A 16,029-nucleotide genomic window follows, 5' to 3' on the forward strand; every position below is an offset into this window, starting at 1 on the left:
TGCTGCTGCTGCTGCCGCCGCCGCCACCAGAAGCATGGTGCTTGCTCCATTGCAAAGGTTTCCCAGTTTTAATTTGAGCTGTTTTCTGGATGCTGTGGCTAGCAGCAGTGAGCCCACATTGCCAGCGGCTGCCTCTGCTACTCAGCAATGGTCAGAGGGTTGCAGGACAGACTTGATTGCGCCTGGAAGTGTGTGGCAGCAGAAGGGTGCCCACAGCACACCATGGTCACATGGTTATAGAGTCATAGGGGATGGTGACAGGGCCACCACCTGCCACACAGTCAGAGGGGCGCAGCCAGGACCAGCTCTAGTGCCACCAGGGAGGCAGAAGGGGCTGGATGTGGCTGTGAGGCAGTGGTGTGACCCTTACAGGGAAGTCCTCCTCTGGGATAGTCACTTTGTAGTGATATCTGTAGGTCAAGACTCCTGCTACAGTAGCATTTACCAAATTGTTCTTTGCTCAGTTGTGTCCTGCTGTTGCTGCTTCTGAAGGATCATGGAATCACAGAATGGTTTGAGTTGGAAGTGACTTTAAAGCTCATCTCATTCCACCCTTGCCATGAGGAGGGACACCTTCACTAGACCAGGTTGCTTCGTCCTGGCCTTGAATACTTCTAGGGATGGAGCACTTCCACGATGGCTGTTTGACTTCCTTTCCCTGTAATGGCAAATGCCTTTGCTGGGGTTCCTCTGCTGAAATCACACCCTGACCAAATGTAACACCAACAAAAATCTGGACTTGTGCCAGACTGCCATCATCAGAGCTCAGCCAGCAAACAGTGCTCAGCAAAAGGCAAGTAGATATTGTGTTTGGAGGCCTCATTTATGGAGCTGCTGATGAGGCATCAGTGACTTTGATAATGTCAAGGACTAGAAAGCAAATGCTTCCACGATAAATCTTGTCTACTTTGAAAGTAGGTTATACTTTGAAAGCGCTTTCGTTCTTAGGAATTTAATATTTCTATGTCAATTGTAAGACAAGTAATTGGATGGGGAGAAGGTTGTTACCGGAACCTGAGATCAAAGGCAGGATTTGAAATGATGTGCAGGTGGGTGTCTTTGTTCACTGCAAATGTGACTCTGGAGGTTTTGCAGGCACCACTTGTGTTTGAAATCATGGAAGCACATATTCTGAGGTGGAAGGGATCTGCATGGATCAACTCCTGGCCCTGCACAGAACACCAAAATCCACCCTGTGCCTGAGAGCATTGTCCAGATGCTTCTTGAGCTCTAGCAGCCTTGGGGCCATGACCATTCCCTGGGGACCCTGTTCAAGTGCTCAACCACCTGCTGTGGGAATACCCTTTACCTAATATCCAGGCTAAACCTCTCTGCACGCATGGCAGAGAAGACCACTGTCCCAGCACCTGCCATGCCCAGGGTACTCATCCACAGACTGGTGTGTCCATGGAGGGAGGGGCTCCAGACCTGGGCTTAATCCTCCCTGGGAGCAATGCTTTCCCTTCCATGAGAGCAGGTTGTTTTAATCGCACTAAGCAGTTTATATTGAGGTTATCGAAAACTCTTTCTGCCCATGCTGGGAGATACTTGGGTTGTTTCTAGAAAAAACTCTGCCTCCTCCTGCCCTCACTCACCCCTTCCTCTCTAGGGAAGGAGTTTTCCACATCCCATATGCAACATTTCCCTGATCTGTCCCTTTCCAAATTGCAAGCTGCACAACTGTGAGCTGGCATCAAGACTCTGAGGTAAGCACAAACTGCCTGAATCCGAGCCCTCCCTGTGGGGCCGCAACCCCAGAGCCCCTGGACATGGAGCATAGCTGCAACATCATGGCTGTGGATTTCCCTGAAAGGATGAAGCAGCACGGTGGAAGTCCCGGGGCACTGTCTGAGGAATTGCCCTCCCTGTGCCGTGCTCTCACCTGGGGACAGCAAGAATTGTACAGCCCTGTCCCAGAGCTCTATGCCCAGCCTGCCTGAGCAGTGAGCAAAATGGGATCAGTTTAATTATAATTTGATATTCCAGCCTTAAACTTTCTGTAAACCAGTGGCTGCTGGACAGGTGAGCTGGACTCCTGTGCCTAATGTAGATTGATAGCAGATCAGCTTTTCTGTCTCAATTTGCTTATGACCTAGAGAATTAGCAGAGAGGATCTGTTATCCTGCCAGTGCACTAATGGCTTTGGCAAGAGAAGAGCTCCCGAGGGAAGCAGCGGTATTTGCTAACCTTTCCGCAATTTGCTTTACATAATAACACACTCCTCCAAACGTCCACAGCGTGACTGGCCATTCCCCTTCGCCTGCACGTGCCTTGATACTTCACTTTTTAAATTTCACAACTAGTGCACAGTAAGAAAAGGTGCTGAATGCCTCATGTCATTCATCTTCCCTCTCCCTTCAGAGGCTATTCTTAGCCATGCCATCGGTTTAGCAATTCAGAGGGAAGTACTTTTCCTTTTCAAGGTCTCTAAAGATTTCCTATTTCTCTATGTCCAGCTAGAAAAGAAAAACAATCTGAATCTGCCTGCCAATCTGCCCTTCAGCTCACTGGTTTTCTCCAAAATGTCTTGCAAGGCTGGGAGCATAGCAGAAACCCTCTCTGGGGGCACTTCTAAAGGCAGTAGGACAACTGAGCACACAGTGTGCTGAGGATCAGGCAGGACACTCCAATGACACACCATCCTAATGAGCGTCTGAAAATTAGTTTTTCAGGAACAGGCAATGGGAGTGGAAGCAGGAGCCCAAAAGGGGGAATGAAATTGCTAGTGGTGAACCAGAGAAAATGCAAGTTAATTCTCCTTCTCCACATACCATTGTGGAGTGGGAATTGCAGCCTGTCTACTGAGAAGCAGAGATCAGCACATCTCCTTTGCTTGGAAATGGCTTTGCCTAATATCCCAGTGCCCACGGACTGAGCTCAGTGCCCTGTGAGGAGGCACATGCTGCAGGAGGTAGCTGCTTGGACCCTGTGGCTGTGGGATCTTCTGCCCCAAGCACTGTCAGACTCATTCGTGGAAGGGGCACAGCTGATAGGCCTTTCTCAGACCTGGTCCATGGCAAGCATTTCTCCAGGGATGCAGCAGTCACAGCTGTGCCTCACCCAGGTAGGACAAAACAATGGAAAACTGATCAACTAACTAAATTAATTAACTAATTAAAATTAACTGAGTACACATGCACCAGCCCAGTCTCCTCTTCCCACTCGCAAGCAACTCTCCCCTACATGCAGTACTCAGGGGTGGGAGCTATACAACTGGGGATGATAAATGCAGTTAGTCCAAGCTGCCACCATCACTTCATGTGACAGGTATGTTCAGACACTGTTCTCAGCCCTATAGTCTCCCTGCACACCCACCACCCACCATGCCCTCCCCAGGAATCACATAATTCCTCACCCTGACAGCCCAGTCCAAGTGCCAGCAGCTGCAGCTATTGTTGTTACATGCTGCCATTTATGAGTGTTTTTATTTCAGATTATTACGATTTTTTATTTTATTTTATTTAGATTATTTTATTCAGATAATTATATTAATTATTCAGTTTATTATTATTATTCAGATTCTTGACGTTAAAAGCCCATAATTAAGATAATTAAAACAAAGACATTTGCCTTGTAATCAGCATATATTTCAATAAGAGGTTTTAATTTACAGGTGAAAGTTCTGAGCTTCTTATTTAATGTTATCTATATTGACAACATGCTATATAGATCTGATTGTTTAGGATGTTTATGATACTCCTTTATTTTTAAATCCTTTTTCAATTTGATGAACACACATCAAACCTCCAGGACATGAGAGAGAGTAGCTCCTCAGGGAAGCCAGGTAGACCTGTGTTAGTGGTTGCTGGGATTGCCATGGGGAGGCACTATACAGAGCCACAGCTTGGTCGAGGCACTGCAGTGATTCTGGAATCATGCAGTACAGAACTGGAAGGTATCCACAAGAATCACTGAGTTTAACTCCTGGCCCTGCACAGGACAATTTCCAAAATCCCACCATCTGCTTGAGAGCATTTTCCAAATGCTTCTTTGACTTCGGGTCGGCTCGGGTAGGGTCGGCTCGGGTCGGCGCGGCTCGGGTCGCCTCGGGTAGACATTCGAGTAGGCCCGGCTCGGGTAGACATTCGAGTAGGCCCGGCTCGGGTAGACATCCGAGTAGGCCCGGCTCGGGTAGACATCCGAGTAGGCCCGGCTCGGGTAGACATCCGAGTAGGCCCGGCTCGGGTAGACATCCGAGTAGGCCCGGCTCGGGTAGACATTCGAGTAGGCCCGGCTCGGGTAGACATCCGAGTAGGCCCGGCTCGGGTAGACATCCGAGTAGGCCCGGCTCGGGTAGACATCCGAGTAGGCCCGGCTCGGGTAGACATCCGAGTAGGCCCGGCTCGGGTAGACATCCGAGTAGGCCCGGCTCGGGTAGACATCCGAGTAGGCCCGGCTCGGGTAGACATCCGAGTAGGCCCGGCTCGGGTAGACATCCGAGTAGGCCCGGCTCGGGTAGACATCCGAGTAGGCACGGCTCGGGTAGAGACCCGAGTAGGCACGGCTCGGGTAGAGGCGGGTCGGCTCTGGTCTGCTCGGCCCGCCCGGCCCCGCACGGGCCCGCGTTCCCGCTCTGCCTCCGGTACAGTCCCGCACGGCTCCGTACAGGCCATCACGGCACGGTACAGCCCATCACGGTACGGCCCCGCTCGGGGCGGTGCCCGGAGCCGCGCGGCGGGGCCGGGACAGAACTGGAGAAGGGAGCGGGACCGGGCAGAGGCCGAGAGAGGTGCGGGGTCCGGGGGAGCTGAGCGGAGCGGGGACAGCCGGGGACGGGGGGATACTGGTGGGGAGGGGGGCCCGAGCTGGGATCTGGGGGAACTGAGGTCTGGGTTACTGGTTGTGGTGGGGTCTAAGTTACTGGTGGAGTCCGGAGAAACAGGGCTTCGTGGTTACTGCTGGGGCTTGGGGGAACTGGGGTCAGGGTTTCCTTGTCGGGTTTGGAGGGACTGAGATCTGCGTTCCTAATGGGGTGTGGGGTTACTGCCTCTGGTCAGGTATGGGCTTAAAGTTGGGGTTACTGGGGTGTGGGGTCAGTGCAAGGGTGGGGGAATGGGGCATAGGGTGGGTGGCCCAGCTGGGCTGCTGGGTGGGATGCAGTGCGACAGGGTGGGGTGGACGTGCCTGGGCTGGGGGTCCCTGGGTGTGGTGAGGGTGGGTCAGCTGCACTTTCGTTGATGCGGGTTGTCATCCCTTGACGGTGGCCTTGGGCTGTGGGTCCAAAGTTGCCTGGTCTCCCAGGCAGTGTCTGACCTGGGATGGGAGCCTGGGGGCTGCTGCCCCATCCCACATCCATCCCCACAGCCCCTGCTCCAGCAGTGTCCCCATGGACAGCCTTGCTTATGGAGTGGCCGCTCTGTGTTTTCTTCAGAAAAAGGAAAAAAAGTTCCCTTTCTTTACTGCTTAGCTCATTCTTAAACATTTATATTAGGGGGGTTTGCGGGGAGGGGAAATAATTGTGTAATGTCTTAGGAGCAGGGGAGCATTCCAAAAGCATGACTGCGGGGCCTTTTCCAGCACTAGCACTCTGGCAGCCACGTCTCTCAGTGGCCGCCAACCTCCCTAAACCCAGCCCCAGCCTTCCCACCCCTCCGGGAGAACGGGACTGTGATCCCTGGCTTGCATCTGTGTGGAGTGGGCTGCGAGCAGGGGCTTGGCTGAGCCCCCTCAAGCTAATATCCCTGGGAAAGTGTTCCAGTTGGGAAACTGGACACTAGAGGCAGTGGTGTGGCTGGCTGCGTATCATGGGGACTAGTTGCGTTTTGTTTCTATTTTGCCAAGTGCTTTTGGTGTCCAAACAGTTTCAGTTTATGTCCAGCTCCTCCTCCTCAGCTCAGGTAGACACTGCATGAGATTTTATGGACTTCTGCTTGAATCCAGGTTCCTGACAGCTACAGCTTCTCCAGGGAAATATGTAAGTGAAAATAAGCCAAGTCACTATCTTGCTACAGGTTATCAGGAACCTTTAACCAGGGTTACCTTCCGACTTGCTGTTTGCACTGGAGAGGCGCACTGACATGAAAAGTAAGGATTTGTATTAGCAAATAGTGATCGGTGCTGGGGCAGGCAGGCGTTGCACAAGTACAGGCATCTGCTGATATTGTGGCATGTTGTTGGGAGCTTTCAACAAGACATTTGCGCTACCGTGAGGCTGGGAAGGTTGTCACTACTGCAGGAGGTAAAATAAGAACATGGTATGATGTCCTTTGGAAAAAGAGGTAAGGGCAGGCAGCTTTTCCCACACTGCTCAAACACTTGTGGTTTGACCTTTGTTTAGGCTTTCAAATTCTTCTGTTCCAAGTCCCTTTCTCTGTTTTGCTTGTGGATGTTTTCTGGGGGATTTAGCAATGAAAACGATCCACCCCGGACACTTTGCTCCAGGTCTAGGTCTGGGAAGTTGCCCTTTTCCACTGGAGTGTGTGTTAAGCCCAGCCTGCCTGGTTGTGCACAAATATCTCCAAAACTATGGGAAAGGTCTAAACTTGTGCACTGCGTTGAGCTCCTACTTTGACAATCGCTTGTCATTTGGATATAGCAGGTCTGGAGGTCTGAGGAAGGTTTCAGGCAGCTCTCAGTGGTAAATACAGACATTTTCCTTGGTCTTTGCTTCTGGCAGCAGAGGGATCGCAGGTGAGCCAGGAGCAGTGGGCAGCGGTGGTGTGGGTGGGCGTGGGTCAACCCTGGGTGTCGGCGAGGGCTGCTGGCCAGGGTGAGGGCTGCTCTGTGCTGCACAAACTGCACAGCTCGGCCAGCCTGGGGGCTGGATGAGCATGAAATTACAGGTGCTGCTTTGCCAAAGCCAGCGCCACTTGGATGGTCTTGCTGCAATCCCAAGCTCTGCCCTGCCCTTTGTATTTCCCCTCAGCACAGCCGTTTGCTTCCAGCCCTTTTTGGAAATGTTTTCTGCCATTCAGCCTTAATGATTCCATGACTCTGTAGTAAGAGTCCCTCCGGTGCTCGCAACAGTGGCTGAGACACTTGTCCTGTACAACCTTGGCCATGGCTTAGGTATGTCAGCAAATGAAATTCCCCTCAGTGGATATCCCTGTGGGGTTTAATTTGGAAGTTTCCTTACTTTATCATTGTACCAGTGAGTCCAAACTGCTAAAACTATTTCTGTAGTGGAACTGCCCCACAGCACTGGGGGTATCCCTGTGGGCAGTGTCCCTGCCAAGGGGCTGCTCCCAGCACAGCTCTTTGCCCCCCCAGCCCTGCCCAGAGTCAGAGCTGTGCCTCTGGCCAGGGCTGTGATCCCTGGTGTGACTGGTCTGACTGGGGTGGGGCCGTCAGCAGTGCTTGGGAATTTCTGCTTTGGAGCAAAACCCCTCTGTTACCTCTAGGAAGTTGAGTCTGGCCAAGGAGGTTCATTGAAAGATTCCTGCCCCTGGTTGGAGTCCTTCAAAGCACTGACATCTTTGTCTGCTATTCCTGAGTCCCCATAGCGCAGACACTGGATGATGGACACATCCTGCTGCTGGAGGAATCACTGAGTTCAACTCCTGGCCCTGCACAGGACAATTCCCAAAATCCCACCATCTGCTTGAGAGCATTTTCCAAATGCTTCTTTGACTTCTGTCAGGCTTCAGGCTGTGACCACTTCCCTGGGGAGCCAGTTCCAGAGTCCGTGATACTCTACAGCATGAGTTTGGGTGGCCTCAGACCTCTCCAAAACACTCAAAAGAGAGATTCTGGCTCTGGGAAATTATTTCTCACTCTACTGTGTCAGAGGCTGTTGAAAATAGCTGCTGTCAGTATCCAGGAGTTCCTGTGTGTCAGCAGTGGGGTGAGAGATTGTAAGGGGCTGGCTGTTCACCTTGCCAAAGGAGCTGGAGTATCTCTGATGTTCTCTGATTTGCTCTCCATCCCTGGTTCCTGGGGCAGCCTCACAGGCAGCTATCCTTCCTGTGTTCCAACAGGGGCAGGGTACTCCTGGCTGCTTGTGCCTCCATTCCATCTGTGCCTCCATCCTGCCCATGCCCTCATCCTGCCCATGTCTCCATACCGCCAAACATGGTCTTACAGAACAGGCAGCAGCAACAGCAGACCTTGCACCTCCTCTACACCTATTTTCCACCCAGCAATATCTTTTGGAAGGTTTTTCACAGTGACATTGTCCCTGTGAATGTTGGTGTCAGCCCAGTAGCAGGCACGCAGTTCCACTTACCAGGACAGTGCCTGCAGCCAGACTTCTGCCAAGGAGAGGGATGGGGAGGGTGGTGTCACCGATGTCCCTGTGCTGGCTGCTGGGTAACAAGTATCTGCTCTGTTCACCTGACAGTGCTCCAGAATACAATGCACCTTCCCTCAGCTGCAGCTGGCAGCCCTTCATTTCTCAGGCTTAAAAATAGTCACAGGCATTATAAACAGCCCTGCATGGAACACAACAGAAAACTTGTTTTTCATCCTCTCCATGTTCCTTGTGGGAACAAATGCTCTTATCTCCCTTCTGTGCTTGGTTGACTTCTCTGTGCAGGACAGAGACGTGGAATATACAGCACATCCAGCACCATGCCTTGTATAGAGGAAATTATCTGTTTGTTTATTTCTGCTTCTATGATGTTCCAAGTTCTTCAGCGGAACCAGGATGAAGCAGCAGCCACTGGGGAATCATTTGGAGACTGGTGCCCACCAGCCTCTGAGCTTTCAAAAAAAATCTGCTCACAGACTTTGGCTCTTTCTCAAGAGCGCCTTCCAAATCCAAGGGCTGTATGGCATACTCACATTAATGAACACTTGCACGTTAACAGTTATGAAGTTTTTACCTTCTGCTAAAAAGGTATGAATTATGCATCAGGGAAATACATGAGTTAGCGGTGTGTAAAGAGCTTGGAGCGGCCCACGGATCCAGTGTGTGGAGGCGCCACAAGCCCTGGGGTTTTCCTATCTCTGCCAGACCCATTCTGGCTGTCGGCAAGTCAGCGCACGGGCTCCCGTCCCAGTTTGGTGCATGCCCAAAGGCTGGCCTGGGAAGTCTGTGAGCATGTCTGGCTCTGCTCTCCCTGGGAAAGACACAGCTGCTGCTGCTGGCCCTGCCCTTGATATGCCACCAGCTTCACCACATTGGATTTTCCCCACAGAGTGAAAATAATGAAAACCAGAGCCACGTCATTTTGTGGTAATAAGGCATTTTCTGCAATCCTTCACAGCCTGCCCTTCACTGCCACAGGGACAAGCTCTCAGTGGTGCCTTTAAGCCTGGCAGTAGGTTTGGTTTTTGGGAACCGCCACGTATGTTTGCTTCCCGGGGTGGGGAGGGCCCATTGGAGGTTTTCTCCCAAATTTACCCTAAACCATGACAGGGGACCTGACTACATCGGGCTGGGTGTTCATCGCAATCGTGTGCTGCAGCTATGGCAACATTGCCTTCCCAACCTCGTTCCCTAAATTAGCTGCTATTTAGGCTTTGTTTATAGCTCTGATTAACAAACGGAGTGTTGCATGTAAAGGTTCTTATTTATTATTTGGCAGATGGGGATCTGTTAAATTCCAGTTGGAAATGAGTTGTGGGAAGATCAGGGTCTTTGCAGAAACTTCCTTCTAAAACAATGGAACAGGACCAGGGACATGGAACTCACGCACCTATGGCACTGCCCTGGGAATGAAGGACAGCAAAAATTAACTTCATAGAATCATAAAATGGTTTGGATTGGAAGGGCCCTTAAAGCTCATTATCTCAGCCCTGCCGTGGGCAGGGACTCCTTTCCCAGGCCAGGTTGCTCAGCACCATACAGGATTCTGTGCCACAGCTCCCAGGTCCTGTTGTGCCACTCATGCCCTTGATGGTCTCCTGCTTTATGTATGCAGCAAATCTTGTAAGATTTCCTGTCTTTTTTCTCTTCCTTCTCTCCATGCACAGTCCATGAACAGCCGCCTCTCTGCCTGCTGCTCTGTATGGAATTTTTACAGGTGTAATGTACATTTTGACAAGGATTGTGAAGGCCCGAGGGCAACAGAGATATTAATTGCACACTGAATATTCCACTCATTACTAGGACAAAGCTTCCCATTAAATAATTCACAAGTGGAAGACATGCTGAGGAAACTACCTCTCCAGAATAGTGTCCAGGCTCCCATGAGCTGAAGGAGAGAGTTGCAAACAAGCAACAGGCAAACAGTTTGACATAGTTTTATTTTCTCCCAGTACCACTATGATCTATAAGCCATAACAGGCAGATCTTTCCAAAGAAGCTGTAAGAACTCGTTAATATTCATGCTTTTAAATAACAAGGCAGCAACGGCTCAGCAGCGATTATACCCAGTAAGTTTTGATGCACTCAGCTCACATCCCTAGAGGCTCCAGCTCTATCAGCTGGGCTGCTAGGTGAAGGACAAGATGCTCTGCTCCTCTTGTCTTGCTCTGGCTTGTCTCCCACCAATCTAGCAGCTGCTGTTTTCCATCAGTCTGCATCTCTCAGCTAGTGGCTGTGCTCTAGGTAAAACCCCACTGCTGTGTTTACCCATGCAAGCCAATCCTCGAAATCTGGCACCAGGCAGCATTCAACATGAACCTGCAGTTAATTACACCTTCTTGCTAAAATAATTGAGTAGCCTACATTCTGATTGCAGTAATTGCATCCTAATGAACTTACGTGTCAGCTTGTTTCACACAACTTTGGAATTCCATAATATATATAAATATATAAAAATATATATAAATACCAAGTTAAGTTCATAGTTCAATCTCGAGGCACCAGGAGTCCAGAACCAACCTCCTGAATGGAGAAGGCTGGACTTGATGTTCTTGGAGGTCTTTTCCAAATTTAATGATTCTATGATTCTATTCTATAGTCACTCCAGGAGCTCAGCTGGGGGACGGCTCTGATCCAGACCTTGTCAGGAACAGAGTTGGGCTTCGCTGGACAAACAGTGGGATGTGGCTCCAGTGCCAGACCAGTGCTGGGCACCCTCCTGCTCTCAGCCCCAGCTGCTGGAAAACACTGCTGATGTTCTGCCAGTCCATGGAAGGAGATCCTGAAGAGTCAGAGAAGAAACTACAAAACCATAAATTAACGTTGCTAACAGAAAAGTGTAATCCTATTGACTTCAGTGAGACTTAAAAGCAAACAGTTATGTTAACTATTAATTGTTATAACTAAGAAGATCAGATCAGAAGCCCAACCTGTGCTTTATGAAGAAAATTAAAGCTTCTACAAAAGTTACTAAAATGATGACATGCTCCCATTATGGCTCTTTACAGATCATTACTTATTGTCAATGTTGTTCAAGTTTGCTACCAAAATACAAATGATAGCTTTCTACAAAACTGTGCATGTTAGTTAACCTCATTAAATCCTAAAGGATTAGTCAGCTGTTCCTCAAAGTTATGTGGCTTGGAAAGTGATTTTCTAATATGCAAACTTCAAAGGAATTTTGAAATCCTGCAGCGTAAGCGAGACAGACAAATGTTAATCCACTGGAGTGCTGCTTAATGGCCTGTTTAATTTTTGTATTGCTTGGTCTCTGTAAGCAGCTGGACATGAAGGCTGCTTGCAATTCAGCTTCCTCTTGAACCACCCCACTCATGGAACATGGATTCCTCTTCCACATGGATGACAGTGCTTGCAGGTATGGCCATGTTCCCGTGTCTTTTCCCCAACCTACAGCTATGCACGGACACAAACCCACCTGGGGAGGGACTCCCCAAGCTCACTGGTGGGTGATCACAGACTCCACAAATGGTTTGGAAGGGACCTAAAAACTCATCTCATTCTAAACCCCCTGCCACGGGCAAGAACCTCTTACCACTATCCCAGGTTCAACCACGGGATTATCCACGTACAACCTGGACTTGGACACTTCCAGAGATGGGGCAGCCACAGCTTCTCTGGGCCGCCTGTGCCAGGCCCTCAGCACCCTCACAGGGAAGAACCACTTCCTAATACCTAACCTAATTGTTTCCTGTTTTAGTTAGTGTTAGGGAGTGCAGGGAGTTTGTGCCTGCCCAGTGTATCATGCAGAATTGGGAACCCACTATCACACAGGCTTGGTGGGGACTACTCTGACTCAAATAAATAATGCTATTAACTGTGAAGTAGTGAAGGAATAAAACACACTGCATTTTGAGAGCAAAGAACTGAAACCCACAAATTAATTAAGGTTCACAGCCCTCCTGTACAATACAGAGATAATTGCTCAGTTCACAGTTCATGTGGGATAAGAGGGAAAGGGATGTGGCACAGTGATAGCAGCTCTGTAATATAATAGAAGAAGCACAAGTGTCACTTCAGCCCCAAGAAGCTTCTCCTTCTTCCCCTGCATCTCCTGGGGCTCACAGGGGACTGGAGGAGCTGGGCTTGTGTACTCCAGTGCCGAGTAGAGTCTGGACAGAGATCCCTGGCTCTAGTCCCATCCCACTGCCTCTCCCCATTACGCCCTGCAGCATCAGCCACGTTCTGCCAGGACACTCAGATAAAGCTTGGGATCCTCACCCGTAAGCGTTGGAAGATGTTGCTGTAATGGAGACTGCCAGCAGTCAAGTCAGCAATCCAGGCTGAATAATGTACTCATCGCTGTGTTATCAGCTGGGAAACCTGTTAGTAGTAAAAATACATGAGAAGAAGAAAGGGCACATGAATGTTTAAAGGGACGAAAGCTTTCTCAAGGATGACACTTAGGCAGGCCCAGCATGAGTCTGGGTGTCAGACATATCAAAAGGCTGCTGTACGGAAGTATTTTGGTATGTCTGATATGCAGGGAGCACAGCTTTGCCTCAGGGATCTTATTTCATTCACCTGAAAATGAAAAGCATCACACCATACCCTGGAGACCAGTGAAAGATCCTGACATTGGACTCAAGGATCTCAAAAGTCTTTTCTAACCTAAATGATTCTCTCTTCTACCAAGTAAAGCAGCAGGATGAGAGGAAATGGCCTCAAGTTGCACCAGGGGAGGTTTACATGAGATACTAGGGAAAATTTCTTCACCAAAAGGGCTGTCCATCATTGGAACAGGCTGCCCAGGGCACTGGTGGAGTAACCATCCTTGGAGGGATTGAAAAAATGGGTGCACGTGGCACTCGAGGACAAGGATTAGCGGTGGCCTTGGCAATCCCGGGTTAATGGTTGGACTTGATGGTCATAAAGGTTTTTTCTGACCTAAAAGATGTCATGATTTTGTTTCCTGACTTTTATGTTAATAACAGATAGTGTCCAAACCCACAGGAGCCATCTAGAAACAGGATACGTGCTTGTTTCTTTCTTTTGTGAAAGTGGTTTTGAGGGCTGACAGTGAAAGATGAAGCACTGTGTACTCCCTCCCGTCATCCTTCAGTGAGGTTGAGCCCAGCAGTGGGACTTGAGAAGTGATATCTATAAAACAGATGCATCAGCAAAGAAAGAAAAGTCCCTGCTTTGTGAGAGGGAAATTAACTTTGATGTCTTAATTAGAAGTCAGAGGAAAGGCTGGTGCTGGAATGGTGAGCTTTGAAGATTATCATATTGTCATTATTCATTAATGATTACAAAAGAAGCTACCCCTAAATGATCATGGTGGAGTATAATAGTAAACCTATGAAGCCTCTAGTAGATACCATTTACTCCCAAACTGTCCCTTACTAATAACTTATTAACAAAACCCAGCAATATTAATCAGGTTTTGGCTACAGTGACACGTGTTGCCATATAAAAACTGCCAGGAGAAAAAAGAATCTAAAAAAACTCTTCCCTTGTGTTTAGAGCAATACTTTAATAACTGAATTATAACAGGACAAGAGTTCCAGAATTGTTAATGTCATAACGTAGCGGGAGGATTTTTATCTGGCTGGGAGGGAAAAAATAACAAAATAACGTAGAGAAAGGTGTCTCACCAGGGTTCTCAGAGGAGAAGTGACATCGGTACATAAGATCTGGTTCTCAGACTGCCTCTGCAATGTGCTGAAAACCATGGTGAAAGGGGGGACCCCGATCCAGAGCCGGACACGGTGCAGTAGGAAGACAACAACTTATTTCTCAGTGAACGCTCAGCTGTGGCACCTCTCGGCAGGAGTGTCGCGGAAGGCACAGAAAATAAGGAGACTTTTGCGCCTCAAGAGTGAGCAGCTCTGGGTGAGTTGCCAGCTACAGCCTGAACCCAAGGTAACTCTGAACCACAGGCATGTACTTTTCCCAAAGATCTGCCTCTATTGTAGCCACATCTGGGTGACCTCTGCCTTGAGGTAAACTGTTTTTCTGTCAGAGTGTGTTATTCTACTTCTTGAACTAAAATGTAAATTAACTTAAATGCTTTTAAAGGCTATCAAAGCACAGTGAGATAGTTCTGAGTGGAATTCTTCACAAGTACAGCTGACTGCTCAAACAGCTTTTAAGCAAAGATTTTGGGAATTCAAAAGGCTTTAAAGCAGCTCTGAACCACGGTCACCTGCTCGAAAATGGGTGAGACACTGACGCCGGGTTTGCCGTGCAGCGCAACACGTACGAATTCTCCTTGAGCGGAATATGACTGTGAACTATTTAATACTCTGAAGTAGCCTGTGTAGATATTGCCCCACGTTCTTCCCCAGAGGTTGGTTTACGTTGAGCTGTGTGCACTCGGCCTGACCACTGAGTACAGTGACAAATCCAGTCCTTTAATTCCAGATGAATTAGCCCCACTGAAATTATTTCCTTGCCTTCAACTCCTCTCTATTTTTCTATATGTTCATGTGACCTGATAATGTCTTACCTGTATGTGATTTCTCCTTCCGTAGACCTTGTATCCGTACTTCCCGTATCAGACTTAGCCACGTGGCCTCGGAATGCTACGTAACGGATGGATGTACCAGGTGTAAATGTTTATATATTGTACAGCACCTTTATACAGACTTCTGAGGTTCTGACTAGAGAGAGACATGTAAATTGCTCATTATTTTTTATATAGATACTAAAAACAAATTGCAGTTCATGGCCTGTTGGTTCTGCACTATCTAAACCACATTCTTGGTTGGCTTCCAGGGGTACAATCCACATTTTTACTCACAATCATGCTGCTCCTCTGGAAATTAAATGCAATTTATTATTGGAAGTCTTCGATCCCCCGTTCAAAAAACAAATGTTCAGCAAAAATGGTATAAAAATCATTAAGTCCTGTCAGCGGTAACAACTTTTTATTTGTATAGAAAATAGCTGTAAACAATTTAGTACCAGCTGTAGCTCTTGTATGGCTTTAGCGTCTGATGTCCCACACCAGTTCCTACCGGTTTCAGTGCTAGCCGCCAGGATTCGGTCCCATTAATCCAGTTTTTCTGGGCATGCCATAGGATGACATCTCTGATGAGGCCAGTGCATTCTGGGTTTTGTAGAATTCTACAAGAAGGAAAACTTCTGATACATACACTGAGAATATATTTTAAAATTTGAATGATTTTCTTTCTACCCACGTTGGTTTAAGGCTAAGGTTAGAGTTAGGGTTAAGATTAGGGTTCAGGGTTAAGGTTAGAGGGTTAGGAAAATTACGAATGGAGCAGGATTCCTCCCAGACCCAAGCCACCCCCAGCTACAACTCGGGTTGCCCTTGGAGTGCCAAACGTCTCTGACAAACCGACATCAGGAACCTGCAGAGGTGAGTTTTCTTTCCCACGGAAAAGGGGTGCCATTGACGTCCAGCGGCCGGGCGGCCGCGAGCGGGTTTCTGCGTCCCAAAATTACAAACGGAGCAGGATTCCTCCCGGACCCGAGCTGCCTCCATCCAGAACTCAGGCTGCCCTTGGACTGCCAAACGCCTCTGACAAACTGACAGTCGGGGAGGGAGGGCGAGAGGAGGGTTTTTTTACATTTTAAAAGGGCTGCCATTTGAGTCCAGGGGCCCAGTGGCTGGGAGCGGGCTTCTGCCTCCTAGAATTATGAACGGCGCAGGGTTCCTTCTGGACTCTAGCCCTCCCCACCTCGAACTCGGGCTGCCCTCGATGTTATAAACACTTCTGACAAATCAACATCACCAAAATTGTGTCGTGAGTTTTCTAGTGCAGGATTTTCCTCAGACCAAACCTCCAGCGTGTATTCATGAGTCTAACCTCAGCAACTTCACCGGACCTGGAAAATCACCTTTGGATCAGCAG

At 48.8% G+C, this 16,029-nt stretch overlaps 1 protein-coding gene across 1 annotated transcript; it reads left to right on the forward strand.

Annotated features, from left to right (window-relative positions):
* Positions 1-2,899: 2,899 nt before the first annotated feature.
* LOC147654516 (uncharacterized) lies at positions 2,900-15,903 on the forward strand. The gene is made up of 4 exons (XM_086883816.1): positions 2,900-3,064; positions 4,015-4,637; positions 5,833-5,914; positions 10,788-15,903. Exons 1-4 carry the CDS (start codon positions 2,900-2,902, stop codon positions 10,941-10,943), a joined length of 1,026 nt encoding a protein of 341 aa, XP_086739942.1. The 3' UTR covers positions 10,944-15,903.
* The last annotated feature ends 126 nt before the right edge of the window (positions 15,904-16,029 follow it).

This window comes from Cyanistes caeruleus, chromosome 3 (genome assembly GCF_971803275.1).
Source record: "Cyanistes caeruleus chromosome 3, bCyaCae1.hap1.1, whole genome shotgun sequence".
Classification (NCBI taxonomy): Eukaryota; Metazoa; Chordata; class Aves; order Passeriformes; family Paridae; genus Cyanistes; species Cyanistes caeruleus.